This window comes from Acinonyx jubatus, chromosome B2, assembly GCF_027475565.1.
Source record: "Acinonyx jubatus isolate Ajub_Pintada_27869175 chromosome B2, VMU_Ajub_asm_v1.0, whole genome shotgun sequence".
In the NCBI taxonomy this organism is placed as follows: domain Eukaryota; kingdom Metazoa; phylum Chordata; class Mammalia; order Carnivora; family Felidae; genus Acinonyx; species Acinonyx jubatus.
The window spans coordinates 83,078,359-83,100,320 of record NC_069385.1 but is presented as its reverse complement, the minus strand read 5'-3'; the positions used below and the strand labels follow the sequence as shown (position 1 = coordinate 83,100,320).

The window sequence follows — 21,962 nt, the reverse complement described above, 5'->3', positions numbered from 1 at the left end:
ATTCTCAATAAAAAGGATTTTATTGGTATCATGCTATGAACTTCTAAATGTAATAACCAGGAAATACACTGATGTGATAAAAATGATAAATGATCAAATGCTATCCTAGAAAAAGTCTTAAGGTAAGAAACAGCCCAAGTGAGGCCTTGCCTTGGGTAAAACTCAGGGGCTGTCCATCCCTTTGCAAATATGATGTTTGGCATTTCATGACTTTTCTGGTAGAGTGGTAATGTCATCTCTGAAGGGTCACAAGGCACCAATCCTATAACACTCTCCACTGGGCACACAACAGCTAACCACTTTCACTCCAAAAAACAGAAAGATGAAGAGCCACTGGATCTTTTTACAGTACCCAGCACAAAGGGCCCTAGATCCCCAACTAGAAAGAGAAAAAAGGAAGTGGTGACTTTCTGAAGGGCAAAGAGGAGGAAGAAATCAGATGGAAAGAGAAGGGGACTCCATAGGACAGGCTATTTAGCTGCTTACACTGGGAGGGAAGTGGTGACGCAGGCCATGCTGGGGTGGATATTCCTTACGAGTGTCTGACTCAGATTCACTGCTTATCGGCAACATGACTCTGAGCTATCATTTAGTATCCTCAGCCTTGACTTCCTTATAAAAAGGGATAATAATACTAACAATTCCATTGACTCTATGCATGGATCAAATAAGAAAATATATGAAAAGCTCTTTGCACAGAACCTAACACAAACAAGTCCTCAACAACTGTTCATTGTTGCGAATATGTTGTTATTGCTATTGTTTTAAATGTTAAAGAATAAAATGAAATAAATAAAATGAAATGAATAAATGAATAAAACGAAAATTATGAATGCCCTAATTTTTCTCAGTAAAACAAATATTTAACATTAATAATTTGCAGCAAATATCAGAATCTATCCTGGGGGCCTAACCATTTAGGTAAAAAACAGGTTATTATTTTAAAATCTTCCTGAAGAAGTAATATATAATCTGTTTCAATGGTGCAGAGCAGTTTGATTTTCAATCCCTAGTCATCCTTCAATTTATATCAGAATATGTAATCATGCTATTTTTAAAAGAATATGTAGATCATAAATAGTATTTGAGTTCTATCGACACAAATAAATGTTGTCATAAGTCAGTCAAAAATTTGGGTAACTCCAGTCTAAAAGGACTACAGTCTAAAATACTCAGATAATCGAGATAAAGTAGTATCCTGTAGTGTCCTGACAGTTGCCTACAGCTTCCCCTGCAGTCAAGAGTTTGGTTGTTACCACGCAGTTGGCATATTTCCTCTACCTTCTTCAGTGGCTGCATTTCCAGTCAGCAGAGACCCAGGTCCTGAGAAATATTCCGGAATTACAGATACTTCATATTTTGTGTCTGGAGTCAGGTTCTCGAGTGTTATCCTCCTCTGATTGGCAGGCGTGGTCACTTCTTTGCTCTCTCCGCCAGCAACTGGTTTATATATAATTCGGTACCTTAACACTCTCCCTGGAGCTTGAGTCCAGGTAATTTTAAAGCTGTCTGTAGTTTCGTCTGTCACCTTTAGGTTTCGAGGTGCTCCTTTTACTGAAATATTTTTTTAAAAAGTTTATTTTACACAAAAAAATGCAAAACTAGCTTTTGATCAATAAATTATAGCATTCCTCCTCTAAACAAATCCAAAAGCAGCATTTTATCAAACATCCTGGTTACAGCATTCATTTAGCCAGATATTAGCTAGGTGATGAAACAATAAATACTCAATATACAGAAAGAAAGTAAGTACTGTTAATTTTTTAATCAAAGAGGTACATAATAGTAAACTTTTAAAATCATAAGTATGTACTCTATTAAATAGTAAATTCATATTGACATAAAATTCAAAAATAAAAATAACTCATGTCTTCAAACATAAGTAGCCAACCCTTTTCCTCTAACTAGATTTTCTCAGAAACATAGGAAAATAATACCTAATACCCAGTTCTACCATATTTACCCACTTGAATGAACTGTCTTACCCAGCCAGTCCCACAGCTAACTTTTTTTATCTGCAGAGTCCGTTGACTTGGAGAATAATTAGACCATACATGTGTTGGACCAAACACACTGTAGACACTTAATGAATGCTACCTGTATCTAAATCTTGAGGTCAAATTGCAATGTGTGTAATGTCCATAGACTAACAGTCTTAAATAGATTTCCATTAAGCCTAAATGAGAACATCATTCAGCTTTATAGTTAGTAAACATGTTTAAATTATTTAGTTATTTAAGGAGAAAATTGTTCATTTGGACCACACGTTCAGGGAAGATGGACTAAAGGTTATTGTCTTTTCAATCCACTGGAGTGAAAGCACAGTGCAAAACAACTTCATTTATCTCGCATATAATGAGAAGTTTACCTAAACAGCCAATACGTCAGTAGATCACTTCAGGGAGAAAAGAAGTGTATCCCTTAAGAAAAACAATGGCAGTTGGCAGAGTTACAGCCATGATTCATTTTACATGGCAAGGAAAAAGACTAAATTAGCCAGAACAAATGAGACAGATAAACTGATGAGTTTGAATATAGTAGTTTCCCCCACCACTTATCTGCAAGGGTGACATTCCAAGACTTCCCAGAGGATGTTTAAAATCACGAATAGTACTGAACCTTATATACACTATGTTTTTCCTATAGAAGCATACCTATAGTGAAGTTTAATTTATAAATCAGGCACATTAAGAGATTAACAACAACTAATAATAAAATAGAATAATTATAACAATATACTATAATAAAAGTTAAGTGAATGTGGTCTCTCCCTCTCTCAAAATGTCTTATTGTGCTGTACTCACCCTTCCTGTGATAATGTGAGATGATGAAATGCCTACATGATGAGATGAAGTGAGGTGAATGACGTAGGCATTGGGATGTAGCATTAGACTACTATTGACCTTCTAACAATAGCCAGAAGGAAAATCATCTGCTTCTGGACTGTGGTTGACAGTGGGCAACTGAAACCACGGAAAGTGAAGCCACAGATTAAGGGGAACTACTGTACTAGTTTTGAAGCTGAATGTGTAATTTTGAGCCTCAGATTACCCAGAAGGAAAAACATGACTACTTATAGGTTTACTGAAGTTGTTAAATGAGATAATCCATGGAAAACAATTATCACAGCACCTGACACATAAGTTGGAGCTCAATAATTAGTAGCTTAACAAAGGTACTGAAATCAGAAACTTCCTTATTAACTAAAGAAAGTTTAAATTTCAGATTTCACTACAGACAATAGAATTAGAAATGTATTACCAAATTGTATCATTGGAGCCCAATGAGCAAAAACTAGAGCGATATGAATGTAGTTGGCTCTACTCAAATACCCTCTGGATTTAAATTTCTTCTTATCCATATTCCCATCCCCATCCCAAAATGCTTAAGGAAAAGGACCAGGCTCATCAAGCAACAATATGGGCATTATAGAGAAATTTTCAGAAAATCAGAAATATCTAAGTATGGATTTCAGGGTTACTCAACACAAAAAATCATAAGAAAAGAAGTAAACTTTGGCCATTATTTTATTTGCTGGATTTCATATAGAAATTTCCCTAAACCATGCACAGAAGGAAAACATCAATCTTATTTGAAAAATCCTTCAGAGAAAAAAGGTTCTCTAGCTTTTATCAGCAAGGTATGCCAACATGTGCCTTTCCTGTTAGCAAATACTTCTTTGTAACCATCTTAATTTCCTCATGTATCTGTTTATGCTTTTTTGCTCATCCCTAGTAAAAATAGAGAACAACTGACGTATCTTTTAATATTTGCGATATTTATCTTAAAGAGTAATTGCCTAGTCTTAGTCTTCTCATGGCCAGGTTCCTTGGTACCCTTTGAATATCCAATGTAGTGAAATGTATCAGAAAGTACTCAACTCTATCCAGTTAAGAGGATATACCTAAACAAACACTGCTTGAAACATTTGGTAAAATGTGTACACCCATGTTCTTAGCAGCATTATTTACAATAGCTAAAAGGTGGAAGCAACCCATGGGTGAGTGGACAATCAAAAAGTGGTATATACATACAATGGAATTTCTTTCAGCCATAAGAAGAAAGGATATTCTGACACAAGCTACAACATGAATGAACCTTGGGGACATTATGCTAAGTGAAATTAGCCAAACACAAAAGGTCAAATACTGTATGATTCCACCCCTATGAGGTAACTAGAGTAGTCAAATTCATAGAAACAGAAAAACAGAATGGTGGTTGTCAGGGGCAGTGGGGAGAGGAATGGAGAGTTATTTTTTAATGAATACAGAGTTTCAGTTTTGCAAGATAAAAAAAAGTTCTAGAGACACATGGTGGTAATAATAATATGAGTGTACTAACTGCCACTGAAATGTGCGTTTAAAATGGTTAAAATGGTAATTTTATGTTATGTTATGTGTATTTTACCACAATTTTTACAAACAAAAAACATTTGGTAATATATTTGCCATCACATCCATAGATAAAGCAAACAAAATTCATAAGTATTTGAACATAACACTGCTGAAACATGGGACAGAAAAATCTGGAAAAGTAGTATTTTGAGAGTTAATTCCATAATTATTAATAGTTCTCTGTATCTCTTAACCTCAAATTCATCAAAATAAATCTAGGGTTTTTTTTACATAAATTTTTTTTCCACTTTCTAAAAGGGTGTATGAATAGCTGTACTTTATAGAGGCTGAATCTTACAAAGACATTCACCATTCTAAACTATAGTTGCAGATGATTATTTCAAACTGTAACCTGGTTCTACAATAAATTGCTAGTTTTTGGAAAACAAGGTCAGAAACCCCATCTCACCTTCTGCAGTGGTCTCTTCTCCAGCTAAGGGAATGCTGAAACCATCCTCATACTCTGCAGTTACGTTGACTAAGTACAGGGTTTCTGGCTTCAAGTTGTTGAGAATGACACTGGTGCTCGATGCTGGCTCCACCACTGTGACCTCATCATCCCCGGTAGCTTCCTTGTAGGTGATGTGGTATGAAAAAACATTTTCTCCAGCGGGAGACCAGTTCGTTTTGAAACTGTAAGAAGTCACCTCAGAAAAACTAAGATCCTTTGGAGGTACATAAGCTATTAAAAAAAAAAAAAAAAAAAAAAGGCCAGAGTTTGAAATTTTTAAATCTATAAAGCTAAATTGGAACTAATGATTATTTTTCTGAAAGGGCTTATATTCATTGGAAGAATAGTCATTGAGACAAATACATTGAGTACATATGCCACACATGACCTGTGAGAGAGGGCCTCTCACTTACAGCCCTACAAGAAGATCCTGATCATTTGTCTCGACCATTCATAATACTAAGTTACACTGTTTAAAGGACTAATTAAAATTGAACTTGGGGGCACCAGGGTGGCTCAGTCATTTAAGTGACCGATTCTTGATTTCAGCTCAGGTCATGGTGTCACAGTTCATGGGATCAAGCCCCACATCAGGCTCTGTGCTGACAGCTTGGAGCCTGCATGAGATTGTCTCTCCCCTTCTCTCTCTCTGCCCCTCCTGCACTCACGTGTGCACTCTCTCTCTCTCTCAAAATAACTAAACTTTAAAAATAAAAAATAAAAATAAATAAATAAATAAAATTGAATTTGAATTGAGTTTCTAAACACAAAGCAGTAATGGAATGGTCCTGCCCACAACTGGAATAGTTAAACAGTAACAAACCTAAAATGAACCATCAGTATTTTCCCATTCATCCTCGGCAATCGGATATTAACTTCTGGTGATAGACAGATATTTCAAGATTATAATTAAGGGACTTTTCCTAACAAAAGAGTATTCATTAAGCTGAGTCATAGGAAGAGCCAACATTTAAGGCACACTGCTGTTCTCAGGGAACAAACAATTGAATTGGAAAGAAGGAGAGTGTGACGTTATTAACAAAACAGAGCAGTACCTATGAACACCAAATGACTGGAAGTGATACTAAGTGTTCCAGCACCAGAGCAGTTAAGGAAGCCTTGATGAAAGAGATGGGACTTTTAACTGAATGTTCAAAAACAGAATTTGAACAAACGAAGAAAAGAGGGTAGGGAATTCCTGCTTGAGGAATAATGCCTAAAAGTGTAAGGGAAAGGGAATGCGAAAGAAGAATTCAAACATCCAGGACTCTGTTCTAGTCACCTTTGATTCAAAAGACTTGGTTCACCATCTAGCACATAGTAGACACTCAACTAGTGGTTGTTGAATTGAATATGGCAAATAAGTGTGATAAAGCTGGTAACCAGCCATGCTTAAGGATCTAGGATCGAAAATATCTCGTGACTCATGGTAAACAGCTTTTTCATCAATAAATACATGATCCATACCCAAAATAAAGTCCTATCTCAGAGCTAAATAAACTAAGCTCAAAAGATTTCTATAAGGCAGCAAAATTCCTTTTTCTAGCTCATGAAAAGAACAATCCACAATTATATATCCTCAATTTTATAACCAAATGCTTTGTTCATGAACAGATAACCTCGACTCTACAAAGTCTACTAACCTTTTTTCTTTATAGCTGCCAACTCTTGCTCAATTCTAAGGCAAATAGACTGTGTGAGTTCAAAAGATATTCTCTGAAAAGCATCAAAATCTTCCACTGTGAACACGTGGGTCTCAGCAGGAGGAGAGGCAATAGCTTCTAATTCTGAGCGAACAGCATCCTTCACACCAACTGCAAAGATTTCCACATCGGAATTCCTTAGTTTTATAGCAGGATCTCTGAAAGCATCTGAAGATTTCCCATCAGTGATAAGAATCATGACCTTTGGTACGTTGCCTCTTGAACCCTTGCTAGGCACAAATATTTTCTCTCTGACATAAGTCATTGCTTTCCCAGTGTTTGTAGATCCTCCTCTGTAGGGGAAGGTGTTTATTGCTTCGATTATATCTTCAACTTTGTTGAATTTTTTCAAAGTGAACTCAGTATGAGGATCCCGGCTGTACTGGACAAGACTTATCTGTACCCTATTTGGTGAAATCTCGAAACTTTTTACAAGAACTTCCAGAAAGGCTCTAACTTTAACAAAGTTTGCAATCCCAATGCTATAAGAACCATCAACCAAAAACACAATATCAGCTTTTATATCCACACCACGTGAGCATTCTGTAAGAAGAAAGAAAGTCCATTAAAGTTCAACAAATACAAATCAGTCATTAAAATATAGATATCTGGTTTTCTCAGTATGCACGCTTATTTAAAAGAAAACTATTGCAGGGTGCCTGGGTGGCTCAGTCGGTTGAGCATCCGACTTCCGCCCAGGTCATGATCTCATGGTTCATGAGTTCAAGCCCCACGTCAGGCTCTGTGCTGACAGCTCAGAGACTGGAGCCTGCTTCAAATTCTGTGCCTCCTTCTCCCTCTGCCCCAACCCACTTGCTTTCTGTCTTTGTCTCTCTCAAAAATAAATAAACATTAAAAAAATTTTTTTAATTTTTTAAAGAAAACTATTGTAAATATTTTGTTTAAAATTAAACCCAATGCAGGACGGCATACTGTCAAATGAACCATCACCTATTCCAAACTCAATGATATACCCATGAACTTACCCACTTGAACTTTCATGGGCTGAGTCTTCTCCATTATTGAAACGGGTTCACTGGATGTCAGTCCCTTCATGGCAGAAACACTGATCTGGTATTCTGTGTCTGCTGAAAGGTCACGAACACTGAGTGCGGTGGTCTGAGGCCCCACACTCAGTGCGTGCTGTCGGCTTCCGACGGTCATTGGTGTAAGGAGGACTTTATAGCCAGTCACTGGGCTAGGAGATGGACTCCAAGTTAGTTTAATGTATTTTGATGACACTTCCGTGGCAATCAAATTTGAAGGAGGTTCAATAACTAAAAAGTAACGAGTAGAACAGTGATTAAAAACAGTGAAATGCAACCCATAGGTTTGAACATTTGAGCCTCCCAAGTCAAATTAATCATGAAGGCATCAAGAAGAGCTGCCCAATCCCAAGTCTTCACTTTCACCTGTACACATCCAAACCAAAAAAGACTCAGTGCCTGATTTTTAATCAGGGAACTGAGAAAATTAAGGGGAAAGAAAGTCATTGGAAGAAATCAATAAAAAGATGTCTGATGCCTAATTCTTCTCCAGGACCAAGGTTTCCATTCTAATTTTGGTATTTTACTCATCATCTTTATTCTTAGGTACCAAAGTGGGCACTCAATAAATATTTGCTCAACCAATGACTTGCTCAATTCTTTTTCTGTTTTCATGATATTATAAAGATTAAAATGTAATCTTTAAAAGATACTTTATAATATGCAAAGAAAGATAAAGGATTCAGCAGTTCTTAAATGACAGCTCTTATAATCTTAGACAACTTTATTCCCACTTGTTTCAAGCTAAGAAAAAATGTTCAACTCTATTCATAATGCCACCAGGAGTGACACATTTTACAACATGTATATCAACAAAGAAATATCAATCATCTAAAACATTTCTATCCTTATACAGTCATGTATGTAACAGACAACAAAGTATTTGAAGACATTTCACATCAAATTTTCACACGTTTACATTTGTCAATGTAATCAACTTCCCAGAATGTACAGTTCCAATTTTTATTTTAATCTCAGCCTGCAAGAAATGGATGATAAAACAGGCACCAGTTTACTCGTGGCCTCCTCAAAAAGGCAATCATATCTCCATATGTATACATACGTATAAAAATGATGTCTAAAAAGTGAGTAGTGGGGGGCATGGAGAAGCAACAGATGTGCCATCTGGATGTTTGGCCAAAACTTTTGAGTGGCGCAGAGACAGAATAGGGAAAAGAAGTCACGGGCTAAGCCAGCAAGACTGAGAGGCCCTGAAGAACAGTGTGAACACCTGGAATACAGCCCCACGCATCATACAAGCAGAGTTCAAACAGTGGCAGGACAGAAATTTGGTCTATCCTCACACGTGCAGTGTGGACAGTGTACGACAGGTAAGAAATAGAGTATTTAAGAGGTGCATGGGTGGCTCAGACAGTTAAGCATCAGACTTTGGCTCAGGTCAAAGTGTGTGAGTTCTAGCCCCACATGGAGCTCACTGCTGTCAGCCTGTCAGTGCAGAAGCCTCTTCAGATCCTCTGTTCTCCTCTCTCTGCCCCTCCCCGTCTTTTGCTCTCCCAAAAATAAATAACAGATATTTCAAAAAATAGAGTATTGAAAAGACTACATAAAGAAAGGCTAATCAGGGAAAAGTGGGGTGAGGGGATTGATTTTGTAATAGCACAGATCAAAAGAATCAGACATTAGGCAGTAAAACGAAGAAGATTTGGAGCCCATGAAGTAATGAGAAGGGGTTCTGAAATAGAATTGGGGCCAGTGAACATTGCCAAAACACTAGGGGTTTGGAGATTAAAGAGTTTACATGACTGAAGATGTAGCTATTCTAAACTTATCTTTAATCACTTGTCAATTCTCAGGCTAAGAGGACAACAATCATGGAAATTGTGACTTTCTAATGCCCAAAAGGATGTTTATGAAATGTCTTCTGAAATGTCTTTTCCTTCTCCCATGTATTTAGAAACAATAACTGATAAAAATGGGAAATTCTTCCAGATGTGGAAGGATCAAACTGACTGATCTTTGATATATTCTTAAAAGTTTTGAAAACATGCAGAGAATGATGACAGAAAACCCTTTTTTTCACCACTTAACACGAACATTTAACAGTGTTCTTATTAGTTGATGTTGCCAAATGCTAAGATACATGTCTTCCCAGCCTGCCAATGTTTAAATCAGAGTGTAAGACAATGAAAGCAAGTACCTGAATAGCATAATTATGGGCAGACGCTCAACATGCACAATATGGTCTTAGACAAAAAGAGCAAGTCAAACTTGTTCAAATAAGATTTTTTAAGAACTTGATAATGATATAAATATTTTTATTTAATGCTCCACTGGGGGAGGGGGACCAATACAAATAATATCAAGAAGTTGAGTTACTGAAAAACCATACACATGGAGTATACAACTGGAGAATCACTAGAAGATATGTTTGAGTAAAAATGTCTACCTTTAGAATTCCTATAAAGCTACAAATGCCATCAAATAATGGAAAAGGCTAACACACGGGAACAGTGAACAATTCACTCACCTTCCTCTCCACTAACCAATTCACCAAGCTGTTCATCAACACCTGAGCACACCTGAGAGATGATCTCATTCTGAATATCCACAATTGCATCAAAGTTGGCCACGTTGAAAACATGGTTTAATGAAGGCGTGGAGGCGATTTGTTTGAGTTCTTTTGCATCTGCAGCTTTAATGCCTTAAAAACAAAAGGACAAGGATATATTGAAAAGAAAAATGTGCTGAATTCGGGGAGTTCTTTGCTTTCTCAGTCCTTCACAAGTAAAGACATTTTTAAATCCTTATTTAGTCATAAACCAGAATTGGTTTGCTTCATAACGAATGTGCAACTGTTCAAATGACAAAGGCATTTTATAATTTCACATAAAGTGGCCAGCCAAAGAGGAAAATGAATGGTTAGTGAAACAGAGTGGGCTCTCATCCCAACCATGCCATCATTTGTCCCTGCCATCTGTAAAGATAATACTTTCTTCTTCCAGAGTCCTGAATGAACTGGAACCCTCTGAATTCCACAAGTATTACATAATATAGGAAACACATAAAAAAAAAAAAAGAAACACTTAATGATAATACAAGGAGGATCTTTATTAGAATCAGTGGCCCAGCATTCTTTGAAAAACAGAGGGCTGGCAAAAATATATATATGTATATATGAATACCACCTCACAATGCATAGGCTGAGGGAGTTCTAGGAGAGAAATACATAAGCAGAATTTTTACTGAAAGATAACCTGGCTTAACACTACACTATAAAATGCAGTGAACACTTGTAATAGCATCCTTCCTTCAGGAATCAACCTTTCCTCTTCCTAAGCAGGCAGTATTGAAGTAGTTCTAAAGTGAAAATAATCAGCCAAACGTGACCTACCCAAAGAGAAAACTTCAACCCCAATACTCCGAAGCTCTCTTGCTGGAATTTCCACTTCATCCTGGGACTTGCCATCCGTAATAATAATTGCCACTTTAGGAAAGCCAACTCTCGCTCCAGCAGATTCCGTGAAAGTATTTTTAATTAAGTAATCAATGGCATCCCCTGAAGCGAAAAAGAAACATATTTGTTCCCTTCTTACTACACAATTTTGCCAAGGTCAAAAACTATGTGGTTAACTTCAAACTTATTTAAGCTATGATAACTGTGTGATGCTTAATTTCTTTCCCAAACAGGTGTTCCACTTATTTTTAAACAATAATGAACTTTGTAAAACATACCTGTCATTGTGTTGCCACCTTTGTATGGAATTTTTTTAATTGCAGCAAGAAGCTCATCCCTTTGGTAGTATTGACTTAAGTTAAATTCAGTCCTGGTATCAGAGCTGTACTGAACAACTCCAACCCTTGTCTTCTCTTCTCCGATGTCAAAAGCGGACACAAGAGCAGCAATAAAGTCTAAAATGTACTTAAAATTATTTCTTCCCACACTCCATGAGCCATCCACGAGGAACACCAGATCAGTCCAGGCACTGACAGAGCATTCTGAAATGCATTGGATATATTTTTAATTGATGTATTATTAACTTGCTTCATAGTCAAAGACTACAAGCTAACATTGAAAAACTGTTGTCTCCTTAAATCATTTTGTTGATCAGGATGAATTCACATTGTTCTTCACCCACGACCGACATGCACAAAAGAATAAACTGTTTTAATTGCGTATACAGAAGCATTTTCAGTGCTTTCATTTAACACGCATTTATGAAACTACATGGCTCTAAATTACTATTTAAGACATCGTGCAAGAAAAGATAAATAGAAAAATGAGCTACTCTCCAAGAGCATGTGACGGAAGTATTTATGCTATCAACTTATCTATTTTTATAAATGATATCCTTCCTCTTTTCTCCAAGTAAAAATTACACAAAACATCTGGGAGACATACAAAACGAGTGTAAGCAGTGTCTTCATTCCTTGGTATTTAGCAATAAATACAAAACAACTGCTGTCCAATTCAAACAGATGCAGTTAAGTTGAAGAAAAGAGAAAAACTTTTAAAATTCTTCTGCATTTTATAATGTAATTGTCTGAAGTTTGCAGTGGGTTCGTCTAGAGGGTTAACAGAGTCTAACACAAGTCAAAACAAGCATAAATATGATGCAAGGTAGTCAAAATATCTTATTGTCCTAATTTTCAGTGCATCTAAATTGGAAGCCTAAAACCTACTTTTACAAAACAAAGAGTAGAAAAACACATTTCAGTTCAGAAGTAAAAATTCACATTACATCCTTAAATCACTGAAATGCAATGATTGGCTTTTATAACTAAACATCCTATCTTTCTTTTCTTTGTGGTCAGAAGGGAAACAAACTGATTCTTATGAAAATCTGTATTTTTAAGGCAACACTAAGTGAATTTTCTGAAGATGTTTTAGTCCTTGCAGTCAGTTGGTGGATAATAAAAGAAATATTTGGCTAGGAAGAGAAGGAAAGGGTCCTGGAAAATTTTGCAAGCTAAATACAAGTTGCATGCCTAAATAATTTTTGCACACCATTTAATGGGCCCATTTAAGTCTACTGAATAGTCAATATTTGGTATAATGCTTTGATTTAGAATAAATATTGATGGCTCGGAGAAAATATTAGCATTATAACTACATACTACAAACTTCACTTCGGATTATTAGGCATCAGAAGGAATGATAAACAATTATTTGTAGGGAAAAATTACAGATAAAGGGGACTTTGTATTCATAATCCTTTTATCGTCATCCTGGGTCATAAATCCATCTTTTATAAGGTGGTAAATTAGGAGTCCAAGAAACTCCTTAAAGGTCCACCCCAGTAAGTCAGACAAAGCAATGGAAGACAAAGGAAGCTAGGAACTGCAAAAACAAGACTAAATAAAATTCCTTTTGTTTGATTACAAACGCACCAAGGATCACTGTGTACCTTATTTTGTTTGGGGTTGGGCTCCTAATTGTATATTATAAAAAAAATTGTAAACAATGTTTTTCATGCCTTTTTCTTCTCTAACTTGCCTCCTGCATTCTTTGTGGGGGCGGAATAATAATAGAGCTAGTAGTGAAAGAATGTATCAGAATGACCTGGGAAGTTGTTTCAAACTGCTTAAGACTCCGTTCCAATTTCTCACCCCACTGATTCCCAGACACCACCTCCCCAACATCATCTCTGGAAAATGTATAATTATTCTTTAGATATGTCAAGACCCACATGTTACCAAAGATGTTGTGCACAGACACTGGAAATAGCTACACTGCCATCAATTAAAGTCATCTAAATGCCCTAGAGATGAACATAACATATACATAGATTGAGAAGTATATTTTCATGGCAACTGAATTTCTTCAAACACAGTGAAGGCATCTCTCTTGTGTTCCAGCCTTAAATTTCTCCTATATCCCTATTTCAATCAGTTTCTCTTTGAGAAATGAGTTAAGTTCAGTGATGAGCTTTGTTTTTCACCTACTGCCAAAATCCTGCCAAAAAAAAAGTGGACACGCACCAGTTCAAAACACTCCCAGTAAAATGAGTATTTAGTAGCTAGAATGAAAAATTGACTAGAAACCCAGAATGTAAGGTAATATAACTATTTAGTCATATGTTACTATTATGTTGTCTGTATTTGTTCTAGATAACACCAATAGAAATTAACACAGGAATAAGATCAAACTATGTATATAATTTGGCACATCTCCTTTATATTACAGTATGACTTCTATAAATCCAAGCAAAAACATTAAGGGAAATACTTACTTTGTATCTCTGGTTTTCCAGGTTTCTTCTCCCCTGGCTTTGTTGGGCCACCTGTTTGAACTGAATCAAAACCTGATTATTACAAAAAGAAATGAACCCTTACAAATAGTTCCTTTAAAAAATAAATATGTTGTTTTCTACCACTGTCTTTCAATGTTTATTTATTTATTTTTGAGAAAAAGGGATAGTGGAGGAGGGGCAGAGAGAGAGAGAGAGAGAGAAAATCCCAAACTGACTCCACACTGTCAGCACAGAGCCCGAGAGAGGGTTCAATCTCATCAACTGAGAGAGATCATGACCTGAGCAGAAATCAAGAGTGGGACACGCAGCCGACTAAGCCACCCACACGCCCCTACACCGCTGTCTCTCAAATGTACGGTCCATGCCCAGCTGCTCAAAGAATACTGCCAAATAAGCAATGCCTTGCAAATGAACTATTTTTAGTGAGATTTTAGATGTACTTCAAAAAGACATTAACATTGTTGCCTGGCAAAGTTTAATGTTTTTAATAGTTTTCATTCATAACACTCCTGCCGCTTCCAGAGACCAGGGTTATAAACCAGGAATGGATTATTAACATCCACTAATGACTACGATCATAGAAAGAACTGCTAATACTGATACAAAGTAACTCTGCATAACAGATTAAATCTGAAAGTGGGAGAAGTCTTCTGCATAATAAAAAAGGATAGAAGTACTTTTATATGTGTGCTTACTTGTTAATTGTCCTATAACTGGTACACTCTCTTCTACTTCATCATATGAAGTGATTGTCACCACATACTCTATTTCAGGTATAAGGTCTTCTAATAAAGTTTCAGTGGTACTAGCTGCAAGGGTAAATTCTTTACTAGGCCCATCTGGAAATATAGAAAGGAAAATATGAATGCAATAAAATATCTTTCACATATAACATGACACAATATAATATAATTCCCAGATACACTCAAAATCTAAAAAATTAAATATATATGCATTTTTTTTCAGAACACCCACACATCATCTTCTTCTGTCTTCTAAAACCAGAACTTTGAAATGTAATAAATGGGCTGGCGTTGACCTTACTTATTATAATCATATTCAATATTTGTTTGAGGACTCAAGGATTCCTCTGGAATAAAGATATACCAGAATATCAAACCAAAACCCCCCATTGTTTTTTAGGGCTAATGGCAGATAACAAAATTATTTCATAAATGAGACAAAAAAATTAATTTTAATTTTAAATTATGTGTTGGAGGAGAATGAAGAAAGGCAAGTAGGGGATGAAAATCAACTCAAAGACGACATTATAGGTTAAAATTAAACTGTAGTAGGAAGCAGTCTGTGTGGAAGCAATGCATTCTCTGGACTCAAATGGGTGCATACATTAATGGGTAACCATAGTCTTCTAAATTGACTTAACCAGGTATCAAACATTTCAAAATACAGTGTACTGGGTATACACTCGTATATAGATTATGTTCATTTTTTTTTAATATTTATTTATTTTTGAAACAGGAAGAGACAGCATGAATGGGGGAGGGTCAGAGAGAGAGGGAGACACAAAATCTGAAACAGGCTCCAGGCTCCGGGCTGTCAGCACAGAGCCTGACGCGGGGCTCGAACTCACGGACCGCGAGATCATGACCTGAGCCGAAGTCGGACGCTTAACCGACTGAGCCACCCAGGCGCCCCGATTATGTTCATTCTTAATTCAATCAGGAACGATGGTTCCTAGGCACTAAGTGCCTGGTAGGATTTTTAATTATATTAAATTTTCATCAAAAGATAAATAATCAATAAAGGTAACAGGTATAATAGAACCCTTAGAAACATTCCTGGTTTTTGTGTGGAACGTGCAGAACCGACCAGGGCTCCCACAGGACAAGCCAGCAGGGGCTCTGTTGGGTTCGGTGGTCTCAGTGCCAGTTTGGGGAGTACAGGAGTCAGTAATTTCCAACATATGGAAACTGATAGCACTGTTTTTCAACGGACTTTTTGCCTTGGAATGAGTGAATTAGTTAACTGCAAGTATATTTGGGGAGAAAGATTCAAAATGGAAAAAGTAAATTCTGGACCCCTTAAGTTCTCACATCATATTTTTTTTAAAAATTCCAATTCCTTGATAAATTAGCATTTAAAATCACTAGTAGTTTCAGAAAACTTAAATTATAGCAACATCATTCATCTCTACTGTTGGCCAGACAAGACTTCTTCCCACCACCTGGCCAGTGCAAATGGCAATGGTTATTTTTCCGTGCCATGTTAAAACTAAAAGTTAATCAATAGAGATTAGTTCTCCACAGTTGGGCAACATCATGAACACTGAAGATAACTCTTGACAACAACCCACACAAGATTTTTTGTTTGTTTTTTAAAGACTCTGTGTCTAGGATCTACAGAATCCACCTAGCCAAAGTAAATTCTTATCTTCCATCATGGTAGCTCAACATTATTCCAGAAGAATGTTTCCTGTGTACTGAAATGTATAAGACACTGGGTAAGGCATAAGAACTCACTTATTCACTTGATAATTTAAATGTTAAAAATACTAATTCAAGAAAAATATCAAGAAATGAAAATTCTCCTTTATAAAATCAAAGATTAGCAGCAATACTCTGGTCAGGTAAAAAAAAAAAAGTAACTCTTTTAATAACAACAGCTTAGCACAGCAAACCATATAATAAAGCTCAACACTACAAAAATATAACAGTGGGTACTAAGCTGGAAATTTGGAGACCTGAGTCCACTAAATATCTGGTGACATTAGCTAAATCCTTAAGGTTCTCTAAATTTCAGCTTTCTTATAATGAAATGGAAGGAGGAGAGAAGACTGGATTATATCACCTTTAATGTCTCTATTTTAAAACCCCAACATTTCAAAACTTACCTGTTGTAGAGTCCACTGTTATTCTATAACCCACAATTGGATCAGCTGGTTTTGCCCATGACATATGAACAGTATTTTCATCTTTTATTTTAAAATTCAAGTCTGAAGGTGGGTCAACTGCAAAAGAGAGAGTTGATATCAATTACATTTTCCAATGTCACAAAATGGTCAACTTAATCAATAAAGAATTGTGTCGAGCAAAGCTTACTAAAATTGTCTTTGCATAAATTTGTTTCCAACAAATATAGAAGATATCTTGTTGGATAAGAATAAAATTAAAAGCTGACAAGATATGACAAAACATCAGAGAGTATACATATTACAGAAGACAGCACAAAACACTTTTGATTCTTGAGTTGCTAGGTCATCCAAGAATGGCCAGCAAAATCAAGCAAAATAGAAACATATCTGGATACAAGTACATACAAGTACAATGAAATCACATATAATAACCACATATGCAAACAATTCACATAACAATTAAAGGAATCTAATACATGCTGAGTGCATTTTGAATAAGCATGCCAAATCACAACCTGCTTGTAACCATAGAAGTTAATTTAGAACAGTGACATAGTACTTTTTTTCCATAATGTGGAAAAGAATCAATGATGTTTTTTGTTCATTCTCTGCATCATTGTCTTGTTATTAATTTTTGTTGATACATCTCAATCTGTGCAGAGATGAAATATGTATTTTAATGAAAGGGAGAGATCATGGGAAATTTAGCACTGTTATGTTGCACAAGGAAATATACATTTAAATGTATATTCATGTTCTCATAGACAAGCAATCAAAAGTAGTAATAGGGATGTTAATAATGTTTAAATGTATAAAAAGTAATATACAGACGTCTATAAAACTAACATTCTGCCTGTTTACACCACTACGCTGTATGTTTGCAAGGTGTAAACCAACACTGTTATTTTCCTTTGCAGCAGGTATACTCCATACTAGAAGTGGCATTTTAGGTTAAAATGCCAGTATGGTCCTTTACAAAACAATGGTTAATCATGAAAAGACAACATCAATGTATACTTATGGACATTTATTTATAGAACTTAAAGAAAACAGTGAAGAAGGATCAGCAATCTGAAGACATGACTGTGCATAAAAACTTGGAGAAGTCAATGACAGGAATAATTGAAAAGTACAGAAAGAAATAGTTTACATACAGAACTATATAGCTTCATGCATGTGTCAATGAAATGTTGACTTGCTTTTAGTTTCCCACAATAAACGAAAGCCTCCATGTACAATAGTCATTACACAAAGACGTTTCAGAAATATTTTATAATGATATTCCCTCTGCCATGTTCATGCCTCATCATGCAGCATTGTACTGACTCACTGTCAGTGCATGGTCAATGCATTATAAATTACTACTCTTGAGGGAGGTCAACAAAGTAAGATGACTTTCAGCCATACTCTTCTTAAAGTGTTTAAGTCTGAAAGTATTCCTTGTGAGTCAGAATTTTTGCATCTGTTTTGAAGGATTACAATCTCCTTTTAGGTTTTCATAGAGGTCAATTGAAATACAGTAGTAGCTTTGAGACATGAGTCATAGAATTTAACTGGGGTTAGGGATTTATGTAATATTAAAAGCACATTTTAATGGAAATAAAACAAAATAAGCAAACATTTGCTTTAATGAACTGCTGCTTCCAACTGTAGGTGATGGCTTTTTATTTTTATTGGATACTCCAGCAATGGAATAAATGTTATTTTCTTACTATCCATACACAGGCAGTGAGATTAGACTATTAATCTACATGCACGGTTTAATTATTCAACATTCTGCTGTCTGTAATCATACTGCAAGGTTTAGCTGTAGTCATCGCTTAGTATAACAAGCATGCAACAAATGTTAATACAACAAGAGGTATTAAGAATATCATTATAAAATATTGTTCCAGTAGCAATGGCTCAGGACAAATTTAATGCAAAGGCAGACGCAACTGGCCTGAGCATGCTTTTAAAAAAAAATCAGTACATGGAAAAACAGTACCACCAACCTTGCAGGGAAATTGACCTGAAGCAGCAGACATTAGGTTAAGACTGCTGAAGGGCAGCAGCGGCCCACCTTGTTGATTTCCAAATGACCAGGATTCCAGAAAAACTGAAAAATTGACTGTTGGGAAAAGTCTTTAACATTTCAGAGGTTTTTAAGGTGTTCATAGAAACTCAGATGTGGTACTTGGGAATCGAAAGAATGGCTGGCTAGCATGTGTACGACAGAGAGCCCACTCCACTCTTCTTCCTCCCACTTTTATCACACGTGAAACCTTTCAGCCTTGCCAGTCCATTTATACGTTTTTGTTTGTTTGTTTGTTTGTTTGTTTGTTTGTTTTGCAAAAAAAAGATAATAAAGCAGATGTGAGTATGGACCCACGTCAACTTGAATCAATGCAAAATGTATTTTCATTAATTTTGAAAATCTTTTATTTTGTACAAAAATAATTCACAACTGTCATTGCATTGTCACAAGCAGTGTCTATATTCCCTAAAACAATGGAATGTTCCAGATGCTGGAATATTTCAGATATGAGCTACCTACATAGGGATTATGGTGACAAAGAGTCATAGTTGCATACAATGAGAATCTGAACCAAGAGAAATAGAACTTAAATTATAAATAAATAATATAGCAATCAGATATATATTCAAAAAACTTGAACACTGATAATGAAAAGACTAAAATTTTAGGTATTCATGACTCTAGTAGTGTAATTTCCCATTTATGAATAATGTTTTCTGTTATCAACAAGCTGTGCTATGCAAACTGCATCCTGGTGATATTCTGGTTTCATGAATTGGCAGGATTTAGGACTTTTTAGGAATGATAATAATAGCTAGCATTCTCTGAGTGTCTGCTATGCAATAGGTAGAGTACAAGTCACTTTATACGTTGTCTCTTTTTTCTCCTGATAACAATCCAGCATAACGTGCCCTGTTAGCCCTGTTTCACAGATGAGTCAGTGAAATTTAGAGAGGTGAACACAACTAAAAAGCAGCAAACCTTTAATCCCATAGTCTGACTCCAGAGCACACAACTCTCTACAATACTGGGTTGAATGTAAAGATTAGGAAATATTTGAGTGAACGACTAACTTTAGAAAGCAATATTTGTACACAGGTGCTTATTAACATATATACCTCTACATTTTTCAATCTATAAAAAGCATTATTTGATGCCTGCTCAATAATAAATTTGTGGTATTCAGATATTTCCAATTCAGATATAGATAGAATTTGACAAATTAATTTTACACACTTTGTTTAAAACTAAAGAATCTAGCTTAACATATAATTTAAAAAACTTTTCATTATGGCAACCAAAAGGAAGATATGTCCAAGAGTTTACCAACTCTACAGAGATTAATGGATGGATGGAAAGATGGACAGGTAGGAGGAGAGAGTCTAGTAAGTTTTGCTAACACATAAAATATGTTAAAGATAAAGCAGAATTCGACAACATACTACTAAAATACCATCTTGACGAACTGGTAAGATTTTTAGTCTGGTCTTTGTGATAACAACACTGAAAAGGATACTGCCCTAATGGCAAAAACCTTTAGAAGTATGCCAAGAGTGGTTTTACTCTATGCAATTGGCATTAATTTATATCTTCCATCCAAGGCTAGTATAAGTTTAATGATCTTTGCCATGATATATTCATTTTATTTGTGTTTATAAGATACCAAAAATAAACAGTTGAAAAGTTAGTATTTCAAACAAGTGATGGATTATTCCTTACACGTTACAGAATGTGTTCCTTCCTTTAACTGGGTTGACCAGTTTTTAAGCAAGAGAGAACAGTGTAGGCAAACCGGCACTAAACCAGGAGAAAATCTGTGTCTCATCTATACCTTATCTCGAAGTAACCACATTAGTTGACTGAGCTACTCAGCCTATCTTCCTCATTTGGAAAATGAGAGAATTAGAATAGATGATTAGAAAGTTCCTCTGTAGTCCAAAGTGTCTGTTTTATGACACGGGATTATCAGATAAACATAGACATACAATTTTATATATATATATATATATATACACATATATATATATATATATATATCAATTAGCCTCTTAACCTAGACACAAGACAGTTAAAGCTTATGGCCTCAACTCACTGCTGAATTGATAATATCCAGGCACTCCTCATAAATTATAAATATAAATCAAACTTACTAAAATTAAAACGCTGTTTTTCACAAGATGTGTTCATCTTGAATTCTAGATTAATGAGAAAGGTGTCTAATTCTCATTAACCTTTAAATGTGAAATGTGAAATTTTCTAAATGGCAATTAATATACCGTATGATACATGAACCAAAAATGATTCGTACATTATAGGTCATACAGAACACTGGCCACTATTAAAAAAAAAAGAAGAAGATGCAAAAAGTATGTGCCAAACTTTTTAATTAATATGAAAAAGAGCACTGTTTTCAACGTATAAAAAATTAAGTAAGTAGAAATTGGTTGAAAAATAGTATGACTACGACAGTTCAAGTATGAGTTGTAAAAGGGAAAGAAAAGCAATTATGGGCATTTCATAACTAAGATCAAAATGACAAAGCAGGAAATGGGGAGGTCAGTTGAAATTTTGAAATGTGCCCCAATATTTCCAAGAAATTCTCTTTCCAGCCATCATTCCCAGAAGGGTCTTGGCCACAAATTCTGTTAGCTCTTCACAGGCTCGATGGGACCACTTAGTTGGTAGTTAGCACCAAGCTGTGCTGTCCAACACAGGAGCCGTATGCATCCAGCCACATGTGGCTATCAAGCACTTGAAACATGCCCAGTTCAAAATGAAATGCGCTGCAAGTGTAAAATGCACAGCCAATTTCAAAGACTTAGCACAAAATTGTAAAATATCTCACTAATAATCTTTAAATTGATTACATGTTAAAGTGATAATTGTGTGGATATATTAAGTTAAATATACTATAAGAAGTAGTTTCTCATGTTTCTTTTTCCTATTTTAGTGTGACAACCAGAAACTTTAAGTTACACATGTGGCTTGCATATGTGGCTTTTAATATATTTCTATCTGACAGTACCAAATTAGAGAATAAGGCACAAAAAATGAATCCCATTAAAATATAATTACTAAATGCTGACCTAAGGAGTTGGGAGACAAGAAGACACAGCTTAAGAAAGCAAAAGAAAGAGCTGCACCAAATTGAAAAGATAAAATGTGAGAAATATGGAAATCATCAGTAATGTAGATAGTAAAATGTTCTCCCTTTTGTTGTTGAGTACAGTTGACACACAATGTTAAGACGTTCTTTTTAACTGCACT

The 21,962-nt window shown here is 35.6% G+C and overlaps 1 protein-coding gene across 7 annotated transcripts in view; it reads right to left on the bottom strand.

Moving 5' to 3' along the window:
* COL12A1 (collagen type XII alpha 1 chain) overlaps nt 1-21,962 on the bottom strand; it is a 115,304-nt gene that overhangs the window by 88,410 nt on the left and 4,932 nt on the right. For 4 of the 7 annotated variants that reach the window (XM_027057392.2, XM_027057394.2, XM_027057395.2 and 1 more), the window contains exons 3-12: nt 16,658-16,774; nt 14,502-14,645; nt 13,786-13,845; nt 11,288-11,551; nt 10,947-11,111; nt 10,083-10,256; nt 7,535-7,825; nt 6,489-7,091; nt 4,804-5,076; nt 1,282-1,554 (exon numbers count right to left, since the gene is read on the bottom strand). The exons of 2 other annotated variants lie outside the window; for them this stretch is intronic. In XM_027057392.2, coding sequence (XP_026913193.1) covers nt 1,282-1,554; nt 4,804-5,076; nt 6,489-7,091; nt 7,535-7,825; nt 10,083-10,256; nt 10,947-11,111; nt 11,288-11,551; nt 13,786-13,845; nt 14,502-14,645; nt 16,658-16,774 — 2,364 coding nt within the window. Of the gene's footprint in view, nt 1-1,281; nt 1,555-4,803; nt 5,077-6,488; nt 7,092-7,534; nt 7,826-10,082; nt 10,257-10,946; nt 11,112-11,287; nt 11,552-13,785; nt 13,846-14,501; nt 14,646-16,657; nt 16,775-18,672; nt 20,642-21,962 lie in introns of those variants that run through there. One more of the 7 variants, XM_053222564.1, reaches the window with a different exon arrangement.